Consider the following 17,843-nt stretch of genomic DNA (forward strand, 5'->3'; position numbering starts at 1 on the left):
GGGAAGAATCCTCTCCCAGCTTCTACAGAAAAGATTTGAAAAACAGATAGCACATCAAATTTCCTTTTGTAGATTTTTCAACATAAGCCTTCATGCTTGTTGGCGATTTGGGACTTGTAGTTTCCATGCATCCAGACAGTACAGAAATAGATAAGGCCTTTAGGTCCCTTGGTCACTAATTGAATAAAAGGAGTCAGTACAATTGTATCAAAAGGAGAGTCAGAGGTGTCAGAGTCTAAATCGTTGTGCCATGCGATTTAGATTAGCTAGAAAGCAGGAAATCTGACGATTCTACCTAATATAAATTGCGTGTCACAGCTGATCTTCGCCCAGCTGATCATCGGAAATACCAGTTTGCCTGAACCAGTAGCATTTTTTACTGCCGGTTTGAGAGAACCGGTCTGAACCGGTAGCATTTCATCCCTGGCCTGTATCCTCCAAATGTGTAGGTAGTTCCAGAAGCTTTACTTTTCACAGGTATACAGGATGGCCAAACTCTCCTTCATTAGTCAAGGAGAACAGAAATACATGACATTACATGAACCCTCCAACCTGGATGAAGATGCATACATGGGGGTAAGAAGGCCCAGTGTATCTCCACAATCCCTCTTGTACCCCATATGGCCTGGTTACAGAAATAAAACGTTTCAAAGGTTCATTTTAAGTAATGTGAAATAAAGGATAGCTACTTGCCGCTACTGTCTTGTTGCCTGATTGAACAAAGAAATTAAAAGTATGAATTTATCTGATTTCTATTACGAATATAACTTTCAGCAATCTAGTGCAGATTAAGCAAAATAAGGATTAAATATTTTTGTTGCGTGTCTTTGTTTAAATAATGAAGAGTAAAGATCTGTCCTCACATTTGTCACTTGGCCTCAACGATGATTTTCTCTATGAATACTTCAGTTAAAGAAATTCCTTTTTGTAGTTAAATGCCCTTTCTGGCATTAAAAAAAAGTGAATAATCACGTTTAGTGTGACTTTTTGAGATCGATTAATGTAAAATGCAAAATATGTACATATGTGGAATGTAGGGGGAAGAATTGAAGAAGCAAAGAATAGATTAAGTGGGGTGCGAGGAAGGAAATCAATAGCAGAGAAACTGGCGTCTAGGGAGTATTAAGTAAGGGCTTCAAATACAGGTAGTCCTCGATTTACAACAGTTCATTTAATGATTGTTCAAAGTTACAATGGCACAGAAAAAAGTGACTTATGACCATTGCAGCATCCCCATGGTCACGTTATTTGTATTTGTATGCTTGCAAATTGGCTCATATTTATAACGGTTGTCGTGTCCAGGGGTCATGTGATTATCTTCTGTGACCTTCTGACAAGCAAAGTCAGTGGGGAGACCAAATTCACTTAACAGCTGTGTTATTAATTTAACAACTGCAGTGATTCACTTAACACATTTGGCAAGAAAAGTCATCAAATGGGGGAAAACTCACTTAACAAATTTCTCACTTAGCAACATAAATACTGGGCTCAATTGTGGTCATAAGTAGAGAACTACCTGTACTTGGAAAAGAATTTGGAAGAAGCACTTCAGACCTTGCTTCAACCCATTTCTTCTATTGTTAAATCACTAACTTTTCACAGGCTTTTATGTTGAGTCTGATTTTTTTAAAAAATCACTGCTAGCCATGTTAACTTTAATTGGCATGTTCCTTAAAATAATAGCAGCTTTTTTTCCTAGTTCCTTCCACTAGACCGATTGTAACGAACAGCAGGGAAATACTGTGTCCATAAGTCACTTTCTGAATCACTTTCATAGCAAGAGTAGTTAAATTGTGGTCTTCTAGGTGTTGCTGAACTGCAATTCTTCACATTCCTTTACACTTTGCACGCTGATTCACCTGTTCAGCTGTTGGGAATGCAGTTCAGGCTACCTTTGCAGGACCACAGGGTCTCAATCTCCAATGTACAGTAACACGCAGTGGCACATTGTTAGTGCCTTTTCAAGACAGCCCAAGAATTCCTGTAAAAACTCCCATGATAAACTACTTTGGAAGATGAATCATTGGGTTAAAAGTCAACTTGAGAAGTACTAATTTTTTTTTCTAAAAACTGGATTTAAAAACTGAAAGGCTATTCTATTCTGAAAGCTAATAAAGATACGTTTTTTAGAAAATTCTCTAAAAATAAAAATATGTAAATGTGCTAAGAAAGTAACAGAATTATCTGCAATCTTATTATGCAGAATTCAGGAAAGCCTAGGGTTCTTAAATAAAAAAGAGGACTTGTGAGAGATGCATCTCATAAAAGCAAGCAAAAATCCACTTACCCATAAGTGAGGTTGAAGTGTATGCAACTCCTGATTTCATGAGAGACAAGATAAACATTCAGAAGGGAGCTTCATATATTGCATGGGTTCTTGCAAGTATAAATCTCTTACTGTATAATCCCCGTGTTGCTCAAATGCAAATCAGGTTCGAAACTGTATTCACAAAGTTAGATGGATTGCACGAATGAGAAAAAAAAATCTGCATGATAATGATGGCAGCGATAAGTTAGAAGTAAAGGAATAAAAGGGGACAAATATTTAAGATTTATTGGCCCCAATGCATTGTTTTAAGTTCCAAAAGGAAATTAATGCAAGGGTAGTTGTTCAATTGTCTACTTCCTGTTATCATGTGCAATTCAGAGCTCTTGTCAGCATGCAAAAACTCTCTCACTGCTTTATTTTCCCTTAAAAGTGTTTAGCATCAACCCTATGCTTTAGTTTTGTATGGAGATGAGGCCAGCTATTGCCATCAAGAAAAGATTATACAAGCAATACAAACTGTTAAAAACCATTAAAACCCACTTTACTTTTTTCTCTTCCTGTGTAAAGAAAAGAGGTGGAGAGAAAAGAGGGGAAGCAGGTCACTTTTTCCCACTCCCTCTCTAGCCATGGTTGGCATGAGAAGCAGGGAACAGAGGGCAGAAGGCAGGAGAGAAATGAGAAGGAACAGCTCCTTTGGTGCCAAACTCCTAATCCCACAGAATGAACACTCCAGTCTCCATGGACACTCCATGTCCTCTGTTGCCAGCTACTGGTGCCAAAGAAGGCACTTCCCATTCCACTCCTATTCTGCTTCCTAGCTAAGGCATAATTGCTTTGGGAAGTGTGTGGCCAGCCCTTTCAATAAGCTAGCAGTTGGCTCCTGCACTGCATAGCAGCATTTTCAAGCTACCATGCTGAAGAACCCTAGGGATGCATATTTAGACAAAGTAGACATTGATTCCATTGACAGGATCAATACACTTTTAGAAACCGTAATATTCTAGGAAGGAAGCACCACAAATAGATGCAAAACTTTTAACAGTCCCTAGAGCAGGCACTGTAGTTTTAGTGGCATCCTTCCCCACCCCATATATGTATGAAAAAAGAATGGTGTAGTAACATTCTACAGTCAAGTATCTATCAACAAGCTAGACAGAATTCTCCACCCACCTTTGTCAGGTCTCCAGAATCTCAAGAGTTTATAAGCCAGCAATGCCTCCATACTTCATGGAAATCATGTAGGCAAATTAGACTTTAAAATTACCTCAGCTGTTTGAACTGCTAGAGTTAATATCCAATAAAGTATAATTCTCAGATTACATCAGACTCATTCTTGGTGTTATCTATTACTGCAGGGTTAATGACAGATCCCTTGGCCTTACAGCGTTAGATATACATAAAGCCTTCAACGGATTTCATCAGGGTTTTGTTTTTAAATCTAAATTAACAGAAAAAAGGATATGAATCATTATAATCATCTTTTCCTACGTACCAAATCTTGACAGCTACAATTAGGGTTAATAGAGTTGATTAAAATATATATATATATCTAGCAAGGCACCACACAAGAATGCTCATTTATTCTTGCTGCTTTTATTCTACCAATGGAATCTCTTAGCAAAAATATCCCAGAAAAATATAATCTTTTATGATTCAGATCAGGAGAGAGGAACTTCCAGTCTTCAGGTTATGTTGAACTACAACTCTCAGCAGCTTCAGAAAAGATGAAAACCTGAAAGAATAAAAGCTGTCTTCTCCTTTTCGGGAAACTCTCCTAGGAGGGGGAAAGCCACCTCCTGAATGGGTTGTTGGTGTTTGATTTTTCCAACTGCTTGTTCCCTGTATAGCAAGATAAAGCCAATGTTCAATTTATCGTTGCAGGACCTAAACTCTTGGAGAAGAGCATTCACTACATCCCCTATTTCATGAAACCCAAAAAAGAAAAGGAGATTCTACAGTATCTGTATTATATACTCATAGGTTTACAGAAATAAGTCCTCCAGTCATATTTTTAAGGAATATTCTTGCAGGATTTCATGCTAAATTAAATGACATAAACAAAAAATAATATGTATAATGTGAAAAGTCGGATGATCCTAAATTCAGAGTTTCTTTTAGACACATTTTGAATTTGGGATATTTGCTAGGAACATTCTCAGCCAATGACAGGCATTATGGGCGTAGTCAATCATACAATTTACCTTCACCATAGAGCAAACTGGTTAGTTTGTTCCCTACCATCCTGTTCTCTTGGGCAGGTAAGTCTTCTTTCTAGTAAAACACTAGTATTATTTCTATTTTCTAAGAATGCATCAGGGTCTATATTGGGTCAGGAATTTTTTGGGAAATAAAGGTTGTTTGGAGTTTGGCACTTTCTTTCATGCTAGCTTCCCATATATTATATTATACCTTTTAATTTAAAAAATACTAAAGAAACCCTCTATTATATATTCAGGTGGAGAATAGAGCTTGGTGGACAGGTGCCAAAAGAGGTTACCCGCATGCAACATTGGTCATTTAGTTATAACATAATCTATAGCTCCATTCTGACCCCCTCAGATCTCCTCTGCTGCCCAGTGACATTCAAACAACAGGACTTTATAGATTAAATTGTGCATAAAATTAAAAAATAACAGAGCAAGACAGCAACAGCCTTCACTAATCTACTTTGATCTGAACTAGGGAGTTGCAAGTATAAGTACAACTTTATTATGGACTTTAGAACAAGTCTCAATACATGTGAATAATAAAACAATGCTGAAAGAAAGACAAAGCTGGTGGCAGAGTATAGACAACTTTGCTTTAATTTGAGTATATATACTTCCAAACTGGATACACTAGAAATTGGCAATGCAACGTAAGATGCAGAGAAATATACTAATTACTGTCAAAATGACCCTGTACAGCCTTATAATGCAAAAAAAGCTTTATACATTACAAATTCCCATTAATGTACACAAACCTTGACAGTGTGATATTTGAATATGATACAGCAAGTTAAAAGAAAAAGGGAAAGCAAGAAAGGTGCTGAGAATCTAACCAATTGAAAACAAGAAGCCAGCCTATTTTAAGGAGTGCATAGTGGGGAAAAACAGGTACAAAGTGGTACAAACATTAAGTTTTTTTTAACAAGCAAAAGGTATATTAGTGAGCATTCCTAGTTTTAGCGTCAAACAGCAAACCAATTCTTGGGTATGCAAGGGCTTTGATAAATACTGTATATTTTTTCTTAAAAAAATAAAAACACCTCAAATTCTTTTTTTCCTCTTAAACAGAAACAATGCATAATTAACTTTCCAGAAATAATTCAGTGGTCAAAGTGCTAAATAAAGCTGCCCAATTACATTAAGCATTACTATGACAAACAAATACAAAAGGAAACTGGTTAAACCCAAGGCATTAAATTGCTCATAGCATCATAATACTCTCATTCCTTGAAATCCCCTATGTATATTGCACTATTTGGTTTACAGACAAACATGTTTATAACATTCCTATGCATGCGTAGCTTACTTGCTGACACAATACTTATGTTTTTTCTTTTTTATAGGGTCGCTGGTTGTTTGGAAGTTATCTTAAAACACCTTGAATATACGTAGTTAAACTGCAGTAGCCACTTGTAGGAAGAAATCTCCAATCCCTCCCCCGCCAAATTGTTAGCATTCTAAATTATTATGCTCCCTAATGAGCGTGGTATTAACTTCATTTCTTCCAAAATCATCAGATGAAGAGATTTATGAAGCTTATATTTTAATGGCAACTGTAGCTAAATAATTGCTTCAAGATTACTCCCAAAACAAGTTTCCCAAACCTCCAGAGCTTAGGTTGCTTTAGTCTGGTACCGTCCACATGAACTGATGCGTAACTTTAATTATGGCCAAAGTATGCTATCTGGGATGGAAGAAAGCTGTAATCCAGCATGCATGGAAGGTACTGGGTTGGGGGAGGCCGGATTAGATAATTGAGCTCAAACTCTTATTCACTATTTGGCAATGCTGTTGCAGCCACATTCTGGGTAAGAGAAATTGGCCAGATCATTTGTTTATTGCAAAATCCCACCTGTACTATTAGAACACCATTACTGTTGCACAGCTGGATCTGCCACTGCGCTACTCCCATATGACAGAGTACTATGTAGCTTTCAGATTCCAGATCACATCCCACTTTTTACCAGTCTTCTGTTGCCAGGCTTCAGGAGTCATGAGGTTGTTAGGGTGCGCAGGAGCCCTATTTCCCAAGATGTGCATCACTGTAAACAAGTAGAGGAGGGGGTTATTAATGGCCCTTTCCCCATGACACTTATCTGGCCAACAGGGTTAACTTATGGGTTAACTGAGATAGCAACCAGACACAAGGGACTTAGAACTAGCCATAAGCAAGCTTGCAAAGAATAAATTAAATCCCTCTGGTTAGCCATGTTGCTGCTGGCCTTGGGTTTAACATTGATCTTGCCTAGGGTAGGATGAAATTCTAGAGAGGCCTGTGAAGGTTTTTTCCCCCTAGACATTCCATCTATATGGCTGATTTGGTTTCCACAGCAGGGGGAAAAAAAGCACAGGTAGGAAATGGATAAAAACACCCTTCTCTGAATTTATTTTTTCACTCTGATGTAAGGTGAAAAAAAGGAAAAACAGAAAATAATAGTCTTCTGGCCCTCTCAACAGGGGCCCAATTTAAAACATTGGCTCCCATCCCATGGACCGATACATCCTTGATTGTTGCTTGCACACAAGCAACATGGTGGCGACTATAACTTGACACATGGTTAATCATGTCATGAGAACAGGATCAGAAACTCAGCCTTCCTCTATTTTATGTCTTCAGGGTGCATTGGGTTTCCACATTGAAGCAGCCTCTGCCAGCACGATGAACGGCTGGGGAAGGCTCCAAGAAGTGAGGCTGACTATTGCATAGTATTGCAATGCCACCTGAGTGGCATTGCAATGTCACAGTTAGTTCATCACATTACATCAACCTTATTTTAATCATCCTTTTGATAATAGTTCCCAAAATTTCTGAAAGTATTTTTTATCAGCATTTAGTGCAATAAATAGGGTCCCAAAACTTTTCTTAGGAGATTTAAACTTCATGAGCTTTCATTATTTTGACCATGCTTATGTTACATCAGTGTTATAAATGGCTAGTATTTAGGCTTTCTCCTTCCTTGTTCTCTGATTTAAGATCTTTGAACACCCCCCTCCCTCATATTTCTTTAGTGGGGAAAACATTTATGATAGTGATTTATAGTAAATGTTTAGAGCATGGGCATTTAAAAAAAAAATCTTAGGAAATGTTAATATTTTAGATCAACCACTAGGAATGCAACATTTGCTTCTACTGCAATAAAGTGCAATATTTATGTCATTTTAATGACTAAAAATAAGAGCCTTAAGAAAATATAAAGTTACCTTCCTAGAAGAGTATACTTGAGTAAGCATTAGCAAATGTTATAAAGGAATACAAATAACGAGAAGGGGATAGAACACAAAGTTGCCAGTATAGCTGAATAGTTGGACATATAAAAGAGAATTCTATAATTAAACAGCACCTTTTTCTCCTTCCATTTGAAAGAACTTGCACTTACTTTTCAAATGTACATATTTTTCTGTAAAAAAAAGAAACATTATCTTTGATATGTTTCTTACTTTTACTTTTTTTTTTTGCTAGTGAGAAACATACTAGTGCAAGACTCAACCACTGTGCAAAACCTGCCTTTATTTAGTCTGAGCCCTAATGCCCAGAATTTAAGAAATCCTTCCTTTTTAAAATTCCTTCTTCTGGATTTAATCACTTCTAAATGTGCATCCTTACCCTCACAATCTAAGCTAACCACTGCATTCAGACCAACTGAGAATGTGTAGATGTGATTTTGTGGCCTGAGGGCTGTTTGCTATATTTTTCTGTAGTCGCCCTGGTCAAATTTGAATAGTGCACATATTTTCGAATCAGATATTTTTCTTTGTTGACTAGAAGAAGCAAGTTGGCAAAATGATCAGGTTTCTGCCTCCAGTTATCTGACCAAGGAAAGCAGCAATTTAAATGTAATGTGTTATGTCCAGTCTAAAACAAATGCCTTATCATATGTACCTTGCTCTTGGGTATTTATATCCAAAAGTATTTTTAAAAAGGACCAAGTCACATGAATGTAACCAAACAATCAAATTGGGGGCATGTATACAACGCACTTGTTTATAAATCTAGCTGCCTTCTCATACATCACTCTTATGTATTCAGGACTGCTTTAAACATTATCTTTTTTCCTTCATAGAGATAATCACATTGACTGTATTATTTCAAGGGTAATAGGAGTGTTTTCTTTGCTGGGAAGGGTCAGAACATGAATAAATCCACGGAGCAGCAGGTATGAAAACTTGGCTACCCAAATGTGTACACAGAGAAAAGCCCTTCATATTACATGTGTACATGCACTGGCCATACAGAATATCTCCATGTAAGAAAAAAGTTACTATATGAAATAGCATCACCTTGCAAGGCTAAAGTAATTTCCCCTCTTCTGCTTTTGCCCTGATCAAGATGTGAGACTAACCTAGCCGCTATTAACATAGCAAATTCCCAGCAGGACTGACTGCCAAGCTAGTTCTTCTTGATCGCTGTTCTTACATTCCAAAACTGAGCAGTAAAAGAGAAGCAAGCAAGGTGAGCAAGCCTGGATGACTGCAATATTTCACAGGGGTGGGGCTACAGCTCAGTGGTAGAGCACATGCTTTGTATGTATATAGATCCCAGATTCAGCCACCAGCATGTCTAGTTAAGAAATCTCAGGAACCAGCTGCTAGAAATGACTTCTATCCTGGAGAACTGGTGTCAATCATAATAGACAATACTGGGCTTGTTGGACTGTCTGATGCAGCATAAGGCAGCTTTTTAAGTTCATATTAAATAAGCCAGTACAAAAGGATGTGCAAAAGCAATGCCATGGCACACAGACTCTTTTTTAGAAACGCTCAGATTCACAACCCAAAGTCAAATGCATCAAAGGGTCATCTTAGCTAGTGCTGACTGCCATTAAGGACACTCTTGTTCAGCTTAAAAGAGACAAAAATGTTTCTCAGGTGAGTATGGAAACATGCCTCTGAAAGTAGAAATATGCAGGAGGTTGTCTGTGTGAAGGTTTAACAAAGCAGCCTTCATGGCCATGTATTAAGGAGACGAGTGGCGCCATTTTCTTTGCTGTAACTTACCACTAACGATATATTGTACAATTGGTTGGGCAGCCAAACTCTTGGATCTATGGTTTGAAATAAAACCTGCTTGGAGTCTGGTGGGTGTGTCAGGGGTGCGGTGTGGAGGATTTTTGGTACAGAGGAGGCTGTCCTAGAGAGCTTCTGCTCTTTCTGTTAGTCCGAGATAGGCAAGGAAGGAGTGCTTCGGCGAAGTATCATCCAAGCGTAGGGTCTGTGGTTGAGGTGAATGGAATGTGATTTCAAAGTGGTTTTTGGGAAAAAACATGGTCAAGGGAATGAGGTGGGCAAACTCAGAGTTCCGATATTTATCAAAGCACAGGGAAGTGCCGTTTATGGTCAAGGCCCTCAGAGCCAGGTTTGGCTCTGTCCCGCCACTTTGAGCGGCTGACATGGCCACTGTCTGTAGAGCATGGGAGGCTGACATCACTGAGAGAGGGGACAAGAGGCTGCGGGAACTGTTGGCCATGAGCAGGGGGCTGGCTTCTGTAGAATTCACACCCGGCCCCTTTTTTTCCTCTTCAGAGCAGTCTCCATTTTGATGTTTCTTCACATGGCGGCTGAAGACAAATGGGTGGGTGGTCTTGAAGAGGCACTCTTCGCAGCTGAAGGTCTGCCGGGGCGCATGCTTGAGTTTCTTGTGCAGGTTGAGATTGTCTTTGCGTTTGCAGCTGTAGCTGCACTGGTCACAGTGAAAAGGGCGTTCCCCGGTATGCACACGCACATGCTCTATCAGCTTGTTGGCAGTCTTTGAAAGATAGCCACACTGATCGCACTTGTAGTGGTTGCCAAGGCGATGCTCTCGAACGTGCATTTCCAGCTCGAGCTGATTGGCTTTCACTGCTTGGCAGATCCGGCACTTGTACTCCATTTTGTAGTGGGTTTTCAAATGGCATTCCATTGCTGCGGGACGGTTTGTAGAATAAATGCAGAAGGGACACCTGTGAAAATGTAAAATATAGATTGATACAGGGATCTAGATAAGCTGGGAGCAACTTACACCACATATAGAGTTCCCAGAATCTTTTTGTGTCCCTCAGAGTGGGCAGAGCTGATTTCTATAGCATGTTTTTAGTTTCCTTAGGGATGACAAATTTGGTGACTAAAGTTTTGCAGAAATTTAAGCCACTCACTTCACTATTTCATTCTTCTCTCTGTACAACCAGGCTGATTTTTTTCTCCACTTTGGGAGTGACAGATGAGAGGGAAAGAAGGTTGCTATAAGGCCCTGAATGGGTCAAGTTCCAAATGATCAAACCAGGACAAAATGATGACTATATATTTCACTGCCTTCCCCAAATCCCTCAAAGGGCTACGATTCTGTCCAGTTGTTCATATCACCATGATATCACTGATCAAATCCCTTGGAAGCTTGATGGGTGTGTGTGTGTGTGTGTGTAAAGCACAAGGCCTGACCATAACCTACTAACCCTGCAGTTTCTAAAATCAATTTTTAAACTATTGTCTTTTTTTTTCTCAGCATCTGACTACGCAGAAAATGGGAAGATATATCCAACGATATATTTTAAATTGCAATATTGATATAACCAGAATATAAAATATGAACGAAGCTTTTAATTCAGCTTTAGTCCAATCACTAACGTTTTATTAATAAACAAACATTTACTGAGTTTGGTATAACCATATTGCTACTAAGGTTTTCCCCACTGCAATGTCTACCTCTCAACTTGCTTTTAAAATTTTTACCTTGACAAATGCCACCTCTCTCTTTCTATCTTAAAAAACACACACCTTACAGATTGTTTGTCTCAATAGGGCGATATAATCATTTCTATGGTAACCTTGCCCCTCAATGCCTCTTGGAGAAAAGAGTTCTTTTCGAGATGAGCCACTGCAAAGGCGAGAAGACCAGAAAGTGCTGTATTTCAGTGACTTTGGCCCAAAAGAAGCAAATGCCATTGCAAAACTCAAAATTAAATAGCAAGTGAACTGTGGGCTGAACTTGTAAGGGAGACTTCAGGAGAATGCCAGCTGCTTTTTTGCAATGCCAAGTAATATTTAAAATTAAACAGTAGGTGCTGAAGCAGCAAAAGCCTTCCATGACTTGCTGGTTGGCAGCAGCTGGAGAAACAAAGGGCAATTCTGATGGCCACAATAGGGACGCAATCTGCCACTCCTTCCAACCTGCTGGTTGAGGCATAGGACTCATGCGGCAAGTGCTCCTTATGGGCTCAAATTCCAGATTTTGTTTTAATCTCTTTTCTCTGCTATAGTGCTGCCTGGAGTGATTATTTTCTCCTCTTGTATGACATGGACTTTCTGGGGCTGCTTAATAAATCTGTTCAGCAGTTCAACCTTACAAGGCAAAAAGGAGCATTGGAAGTATAAGGTGCTTATGTGCAGCATCTGTCTGCCTTCCTAAACATCACTCCAACAAACCCCAAGAAAAGGGAGGGGCTATACTATATTTTGTCATACTCTATAGGGTCTCCTTGCCTTCCATCCCAAAGGGATCCCCATTCCTATTGCTGAACACATGAAATCACAATACAATCTAAGAATACACAGAACTGACTGATGTAGATGGATGAACCCTTTTCATCTGCTCTATTTCTTCAATTTAAAGACAAGAGGGATAAGGGCTAGAAAATATTCCAGGATCAAACCTTTTTTCGCAAAATGTTCTCCCACTTCAAGCATATTTGGCAGTTTTAAAGTTGTACCTTATTTTCAGGAGAACAATCTAAAAATTGAGAATCTGATAGGATGTTGCAATTGCTTATTTGTCTTACTGTCTATCACTTTTCCCAACATTTGAGTAAAATATTTTCTCTATACATCGAAATATTTTAATTACTTTAAATATAATTTTCAAACTTCATAAAGTAGTGTAGATTTAACTTTATTCACATCAGATAATGCAGCCCAAGTACTTTTGCAAACTACAGATAGTGAGATAAATAGGCTAACTGGAACAGTTAATTGCTTGTAGTCTGCATATAGACACCCTGATTCAGCAGCAGATAAATCCATTTCACAGGGTGCATTAACTACTTTTTGAACTTGATACTGACTTTGATCATATACCACGCCCACCCTCCAAAAATGCTGCTCATAACTAGCTCCAATTGCTCTTAATATACCCCTGCAATTTCCTGGCAGTTTCTGGAGGGTAGTTAAATATTCATCCCATCCTGCCACATGGTTCTTTTCCTCTTGTGCACATCTGTGTGCAGAAGAAAATGCTTGCTTGTCCTGTTTCTAGTCTTTTGCAACTCCATTTGAGAAACCCAACTTTTGTATGTCTCTGCCTGTGCAAAAAGGTGAGATTTATACAGGCTGTGCTAAATCCTCTGTTGCAAATCTACTGAAGAAGAGTGTGGCAGAACTCTTTGGCTTTTGTGAGGGGACAGTCCTCTCATCCAAGGGATGCTAATCATGCTCAATGCTTTGAGAAATTTTAAAAGCAGTACGCTATATTTCACAATGAAGGAAGTGCCTCATGACATTATTTAATTTGATTCTAAATCTTGAAAGGAGCAATTCTAAACTTTTACAGGAAGAAGTTAAAATTCACTGAAGCTCTTGGAGGAAACACTTAAACCAGGTGTGTACAACCATGGCAACTTTAAGACCTGTGGACTTCAATTCCCAGAGTTCCCTAGCCAACCACACTGACTGGGGTATTTTGGGAGTTGAAGTCCACTAGTCTTAAAGTTGCCAAGATTGGGCACCCCTGACTTTCTCTGCACTGACCTTCTGCTTTTGATAAACACTTTTTCAAGACATTGTTTGCTTTATGAGACATATACTCTTTTACCAACTACACCTATCTGTTTTTAATACATTCACATTTTTTGTTGAAATTATTGTATTTTATTGAATTGTTGTTGGTTGCACTGATGTATTTTTATATCAATAAATATAAAAGGTGGTAAAGAAATCCCACCAAGAGGGCTCTGCACCGATAGCAAACTGTACTACTATCATTGGTTGGCTATTTCTGTATCAATGGGGGCAGGGAGGGCTACAGTAGGATAATTGTACAAAAGAACTGTTAAGCATGTACTTAATCTGCTGCTGACATCAACGGAATTTCAACATGTTTACTATTATCCATAACTGAGGCCACAGCCTTGAAAATATCATCTTCCTTTTCAGTAGTATTAATATTTTTGAATTAGTGGTGTTTAAGAAACCATCACTGATAATTTGTTATTAGCATTATTATTGATCATTTAAATTTTATTGCATATTAAATTGTGGTTTGTCATCTAAAGTCTGTACGATTTGGGGCAGTCTTTAAAAACTTACATAAACATATAAATAATACAAATTTAGTGAGGCCCCAACTATCAGTTGAGTAGAGTAAGACTTACAAATATAAGACTTACTTCTCAGAAATGCTTGCATTAGATTAATTATTAGTGACTTTTAATAGGGTAATGAAGTTAACAGTTTAGAGGTAATAGAAATTACTGAAAATACTTTACCATCAGTTACCATATGGAAGTTCTAAAATGTTACAGATGTAAACATTTGGGCCATGAATGCTTCTAGTTCTAATAGGAAAGCTTTGGTAAGCAGAAAAGTCTTTGTAACTCTTTGTAACTCATAAAAGTAGCCAAGAAAGATACAGCTGCTTTAATGAAACAGAGAATGCTGCATTTATGCTTTCACACATTCAAGAGTACCTGTTCCCAATCATATCATTGAATATTAATATTTTATTCCAATGATCTGCTACTACTGATGGCATGTGCCTACTCCATTTCGAACCAGATTACCATGTTGTGGTAGCATTTGTGTCTTTATTAGGCTGAAAACAATAGCTTAAAGGAGTTCTAATATAAATTTGAAGCCATCATTGGTAATTTATGTTAAAAATTATCAAATAAGTCAGGATTAGTCAACCTAGCATTCTCCAGATACATTGGGACTACATTTCAGAATTTCCAGCTAACAGTACTTATAGGTAATGTAACATCTCTCTGTAACATACCATGAAGACCTACCAACAGTAGATAATATTTACTTACATCAACAATAATCCATTAAATATGTTTGTCTATATTTCTTTGAATTAGTTAGTTTTGCAACTGTTAATGTCATTATCATAAGACAATGTTTGAGAATTTTCATATATCTGAAAATGTATTAGTCCCAGTCTGACCCTATGCAACCTTTTTTAGCTACAGAGACACCAAACATTTATGCCACTGTTTGTAAAAATAAAAACAGTAGTACTCAACACTGTTATTCCTGTTTAGTGCAGCATCAGTGCACCTAAGGGGACCAGATGAGTTTGTTTTCTAGTAGCCACTAGGTAACGTGATATTTCAAATGGCACTGAACTACAACTCCCACCATCACTATTAACCATGTTTCTTTGGGATGCTGAAAGATATAGTTCAGCAACATCAGAAGTGCCACACATTGCTGTATGTTGCCCATTCCTGATTTACAGCAACTTAAATTTGTTCTTCATAATGAGCTCTCTGGCTTTATCTCCCCCAACATTTCCATGTTCTCCCATGCAAGTATCTCCGTTTCTACTTCCACAGTGATCAAGGTACTTAACACAGTAAAAGTTTGTGTACTTGCTTTCCTTACTTGAGCCCACCAGTGGGGACAGTATGGCATTTCTTGTGCTCCAGTAATTGCTCAGGAGTCTTCATGAACTTGTGGCACACATCACATTCAAACATCCGTGTAATCAGGTGGATTTGCAAATGGCGCTCAAACATGGTTTTTGTTTTGCAGACAAAGTTACAGAAAACACATTCAAAACCTGCAGAAGGAAATTACAGACACTATTACCTAAGTCACGCACGACAGCCTTGAGAAAGTGGAGGGAGTCACTTTGCATTCCTTCGCCAACTTTTTACCTTTCTCTGATTTTTCTTCCGCATTTAATAAAGTCTGACTACCAGGCACTACGGAAATAACTAGCAGGTTATTGGATCCCTTCGGTTTGGGGCTGATATCTGCATCTTCTTTGCTATTGGCAGAATCACTAAGTGCTGACAAGGAAGAAGAAGAAGGACTGGTTGAATCACTGGGTGTTTTCCTTTCTTCACCTACAAAAAAATAAAAATAAAAATCAAACATTAACCTCTTTATTGAAATCAGCATGCAAGCAATTCAGCTCAGAGATCGATACATAGAAACACCTTTCTTTGTGCATCCCTACCTACACTGTGCAAATCTAAGTTGACTGGGTTAAATGCAGCCTCCTCTTTAATTAATTAAGCTAAACAAATTTAAGTTTTCCTGGGTACAACTATATTGCCTTGTAACTAAGCTCTTCAAGCTATTACTTCTGTCTCTCTTAGTAAACCGAATGGCTCAATTTATCTTCACAATCCTTCCTACACCCTCTGCAAAAGGTCAATTGATTTAAATATCAAACTAAACAGATTAAGGATGGGTGGTGGACCTTGGTGGATACTGCTTTATTTTTGTCCTCCTACTGAGCAGCTGGAAAATTGAAGAGTAGGTGCTCTGCCAAAGACATTTGCATTTTAAGGAGATAAAAAATTAATAAGTTGACCCAAGTCAAATGGGCTTGGTTTAACAGCATATTTTTATGTTATGGCTATGGCTAGTGTTGGGTTAGGTTAAATTAGCCTGCAGTTTTGCACCAACTTTATTTTACAGTTAATATAAAGGACTTAAGCTGAATATGATTTGGGAGAGAAGGTTGCCTAGCTACCCTGAGAATGTAGCCAGAGCCCCCAGGCTGACCGTATCATCTATCTAAAACTAAGCTTTGAACTATTTATTGCACAGATTACACTGATATAATTTTTGTACTTTATTTTAGGAATATGGCATTTCTTGTACCATAGGTGCCTATTAAAATTTAATGAGTTCTTATAGTTTCACTTGTTAGCAATGTTGTTTTGGAACTGTCAGGGTAAAAGCCAGTCTTGCTAAGGAAGTTAAATTTCCAACAGATAAAATCAGAAGCAGTGGATAAAACAGTTAAGAATGCCCCTAAGATATTGGTCAAGTGTGCTTTGGAGTTGCCTGGAGTCACTTCAGCACAGTCATTATGTGGGCTGATTGAGTACATGGCTAAAGGAAATTATTGGCAGGAAGTTTTGATCTTTTTAAATGTGATTTCCTTTCTGAAATGAAGTAGAACTTTTTTGGGGAGGTTAGTGTCCAATGTATATCTCATTCTAGATTTAAAACCAAATGGACATCTCTTTTGCCTGCCTGATCTTACTTTGTAGGCTCTGCAAAACAAGGGTGAACTAATAATCTCGTGATGTATCTTCTGGGGCAAAGATGATCACCAGCCAGCTTGAACTTGTTTTTGAAGAGCCAGAGAGCAAAAAAGACGACAGGATTGGAAGGACTTTTATCTCAGTGTTTCTATCGCCTCTACATTTATTAATATGTGAAGTGAGGCTTCCAGCTTTTTTATTTATTTATTTTTTTGTAGTCAAAATGCTGCCTTTTCTTCTTCCTTCTGTAATTACCAAGTTTACAGTAATCTCTTCCATATACCTTTTTTTAGAAGATTGTGTCCAGACTGTTTAAGATGAATCTGTGTATGGCACATGGATAGACAATTTTATATTTGGGAACAGTAGTTGGATTGTTATTTGTTACTTGGCTGAACAGTTCTACGTATCCCACTTATAGTAGTAGCATTTTTACATCGATGATTTTTAAAATACACTTAGCTGTATATGGTGTTTTTGTACCACTTGCACCAATTTACAGTTATTTTAAAGCAGTAAGGCTGTGGCCTTTGAGTGACATGCCAGAGACTGCCCTCCCAAAAGCAGTGGAGGTCAGAACATAGAAGTTGACAGGGTCCTGGCACAACTAAATCTAATTAATATACAGCTGATTGTAATTACAGCTGAACTACTTAAATACATTTAAGTTGATTAAATGTGCTTAATACTTTTCCAATTCTGTCATATTAAGCATTATAATTTAATGGCAAACTTTTGAAGGATCTTTGAGAGGGGCACATTGACAATATAGGGACTGCTACATTCACCTATTTCCTTTATCTGCTTGCTCCTCAACCCAGAAAAAAAGTATTAGTTTGTTCACTTCTATTCTGCCTTATGCATATGTGGAGTTCCAAGTAGAGTTAAAATACTTCATTTTTCTTTTATCAATGACAGAAACTATATGACTAACTTTTCCAGGCACCGCCCACAGGAACTGGAGTTTTAATACGATGTTGGGATTCTAATTATTTTAATGTTTCAAATAATTATAATTGGACAAATTATATTACATTATTCTTTAGGCAAAATGAAAACCAATGGGAAATTAAGCTGTGGAACCTATTAACATCCTAACCAAAGATGTTTGTGCCTGACAAAATCCTTTTTCACCAACACTGAAAATAATAAAATAAATAAATAATAGGGTTTGCA

At 37.9% G+C, this 17,843-nt stretch overlaps 1 protein-coding gene across 1 annotated transcript in view; it reads right to left on the reverse strand.

Moving 5' to 3' along the window:
• Window positions 1-9,429: 9,429 nt before the first annotated feature.
• Window positions 9,430-17,843, reverse strand: part of ZNF827 (zinc finger protein 827) — a 124,292-nt gene continuing 115,878 nt past the window's right edge. Inside the window, exons 12-14 of the mRNA XM_070948662.1 lie at window positions 15,321-15,512; window positions 15,046-15,223; window positions 9,430-10,412 (exon numbers count right to left, since the gene is read on the reverse strand). Of these exons, the coding sequence (XP_070804763.1) occupies window positions 9,605-10,412; window positions 15,046-15,223; window positions 15,321-15,512 (1,178 nt within the window). The 3' untranslated portion in view covers window positions 9,430-9,604. The remainder of the gene's footprint in view (window positions 10,413-15,045; window positions 15,224-15,320; window positions 15,513-17,843) is intronic.

The sequence above is a fragment of the Pituophis catenifer genome, unplaced genomic scaffold (genome assembly GCF_029215685.1).
Source record: "Pituophis catenifer annectens isolate HBS135680 unplaced genomic scaffold, rPitCat1.0.hap2 SCAF_8, whole genome shotgun sequence".
Classification (NCBI taxonomy): domain Eukaryota; kingdom Metazoa; phylum Chordata; class Lepidosauria; order Squamata; family Colubridae; genus Pituophis; species Pituophis catenifer.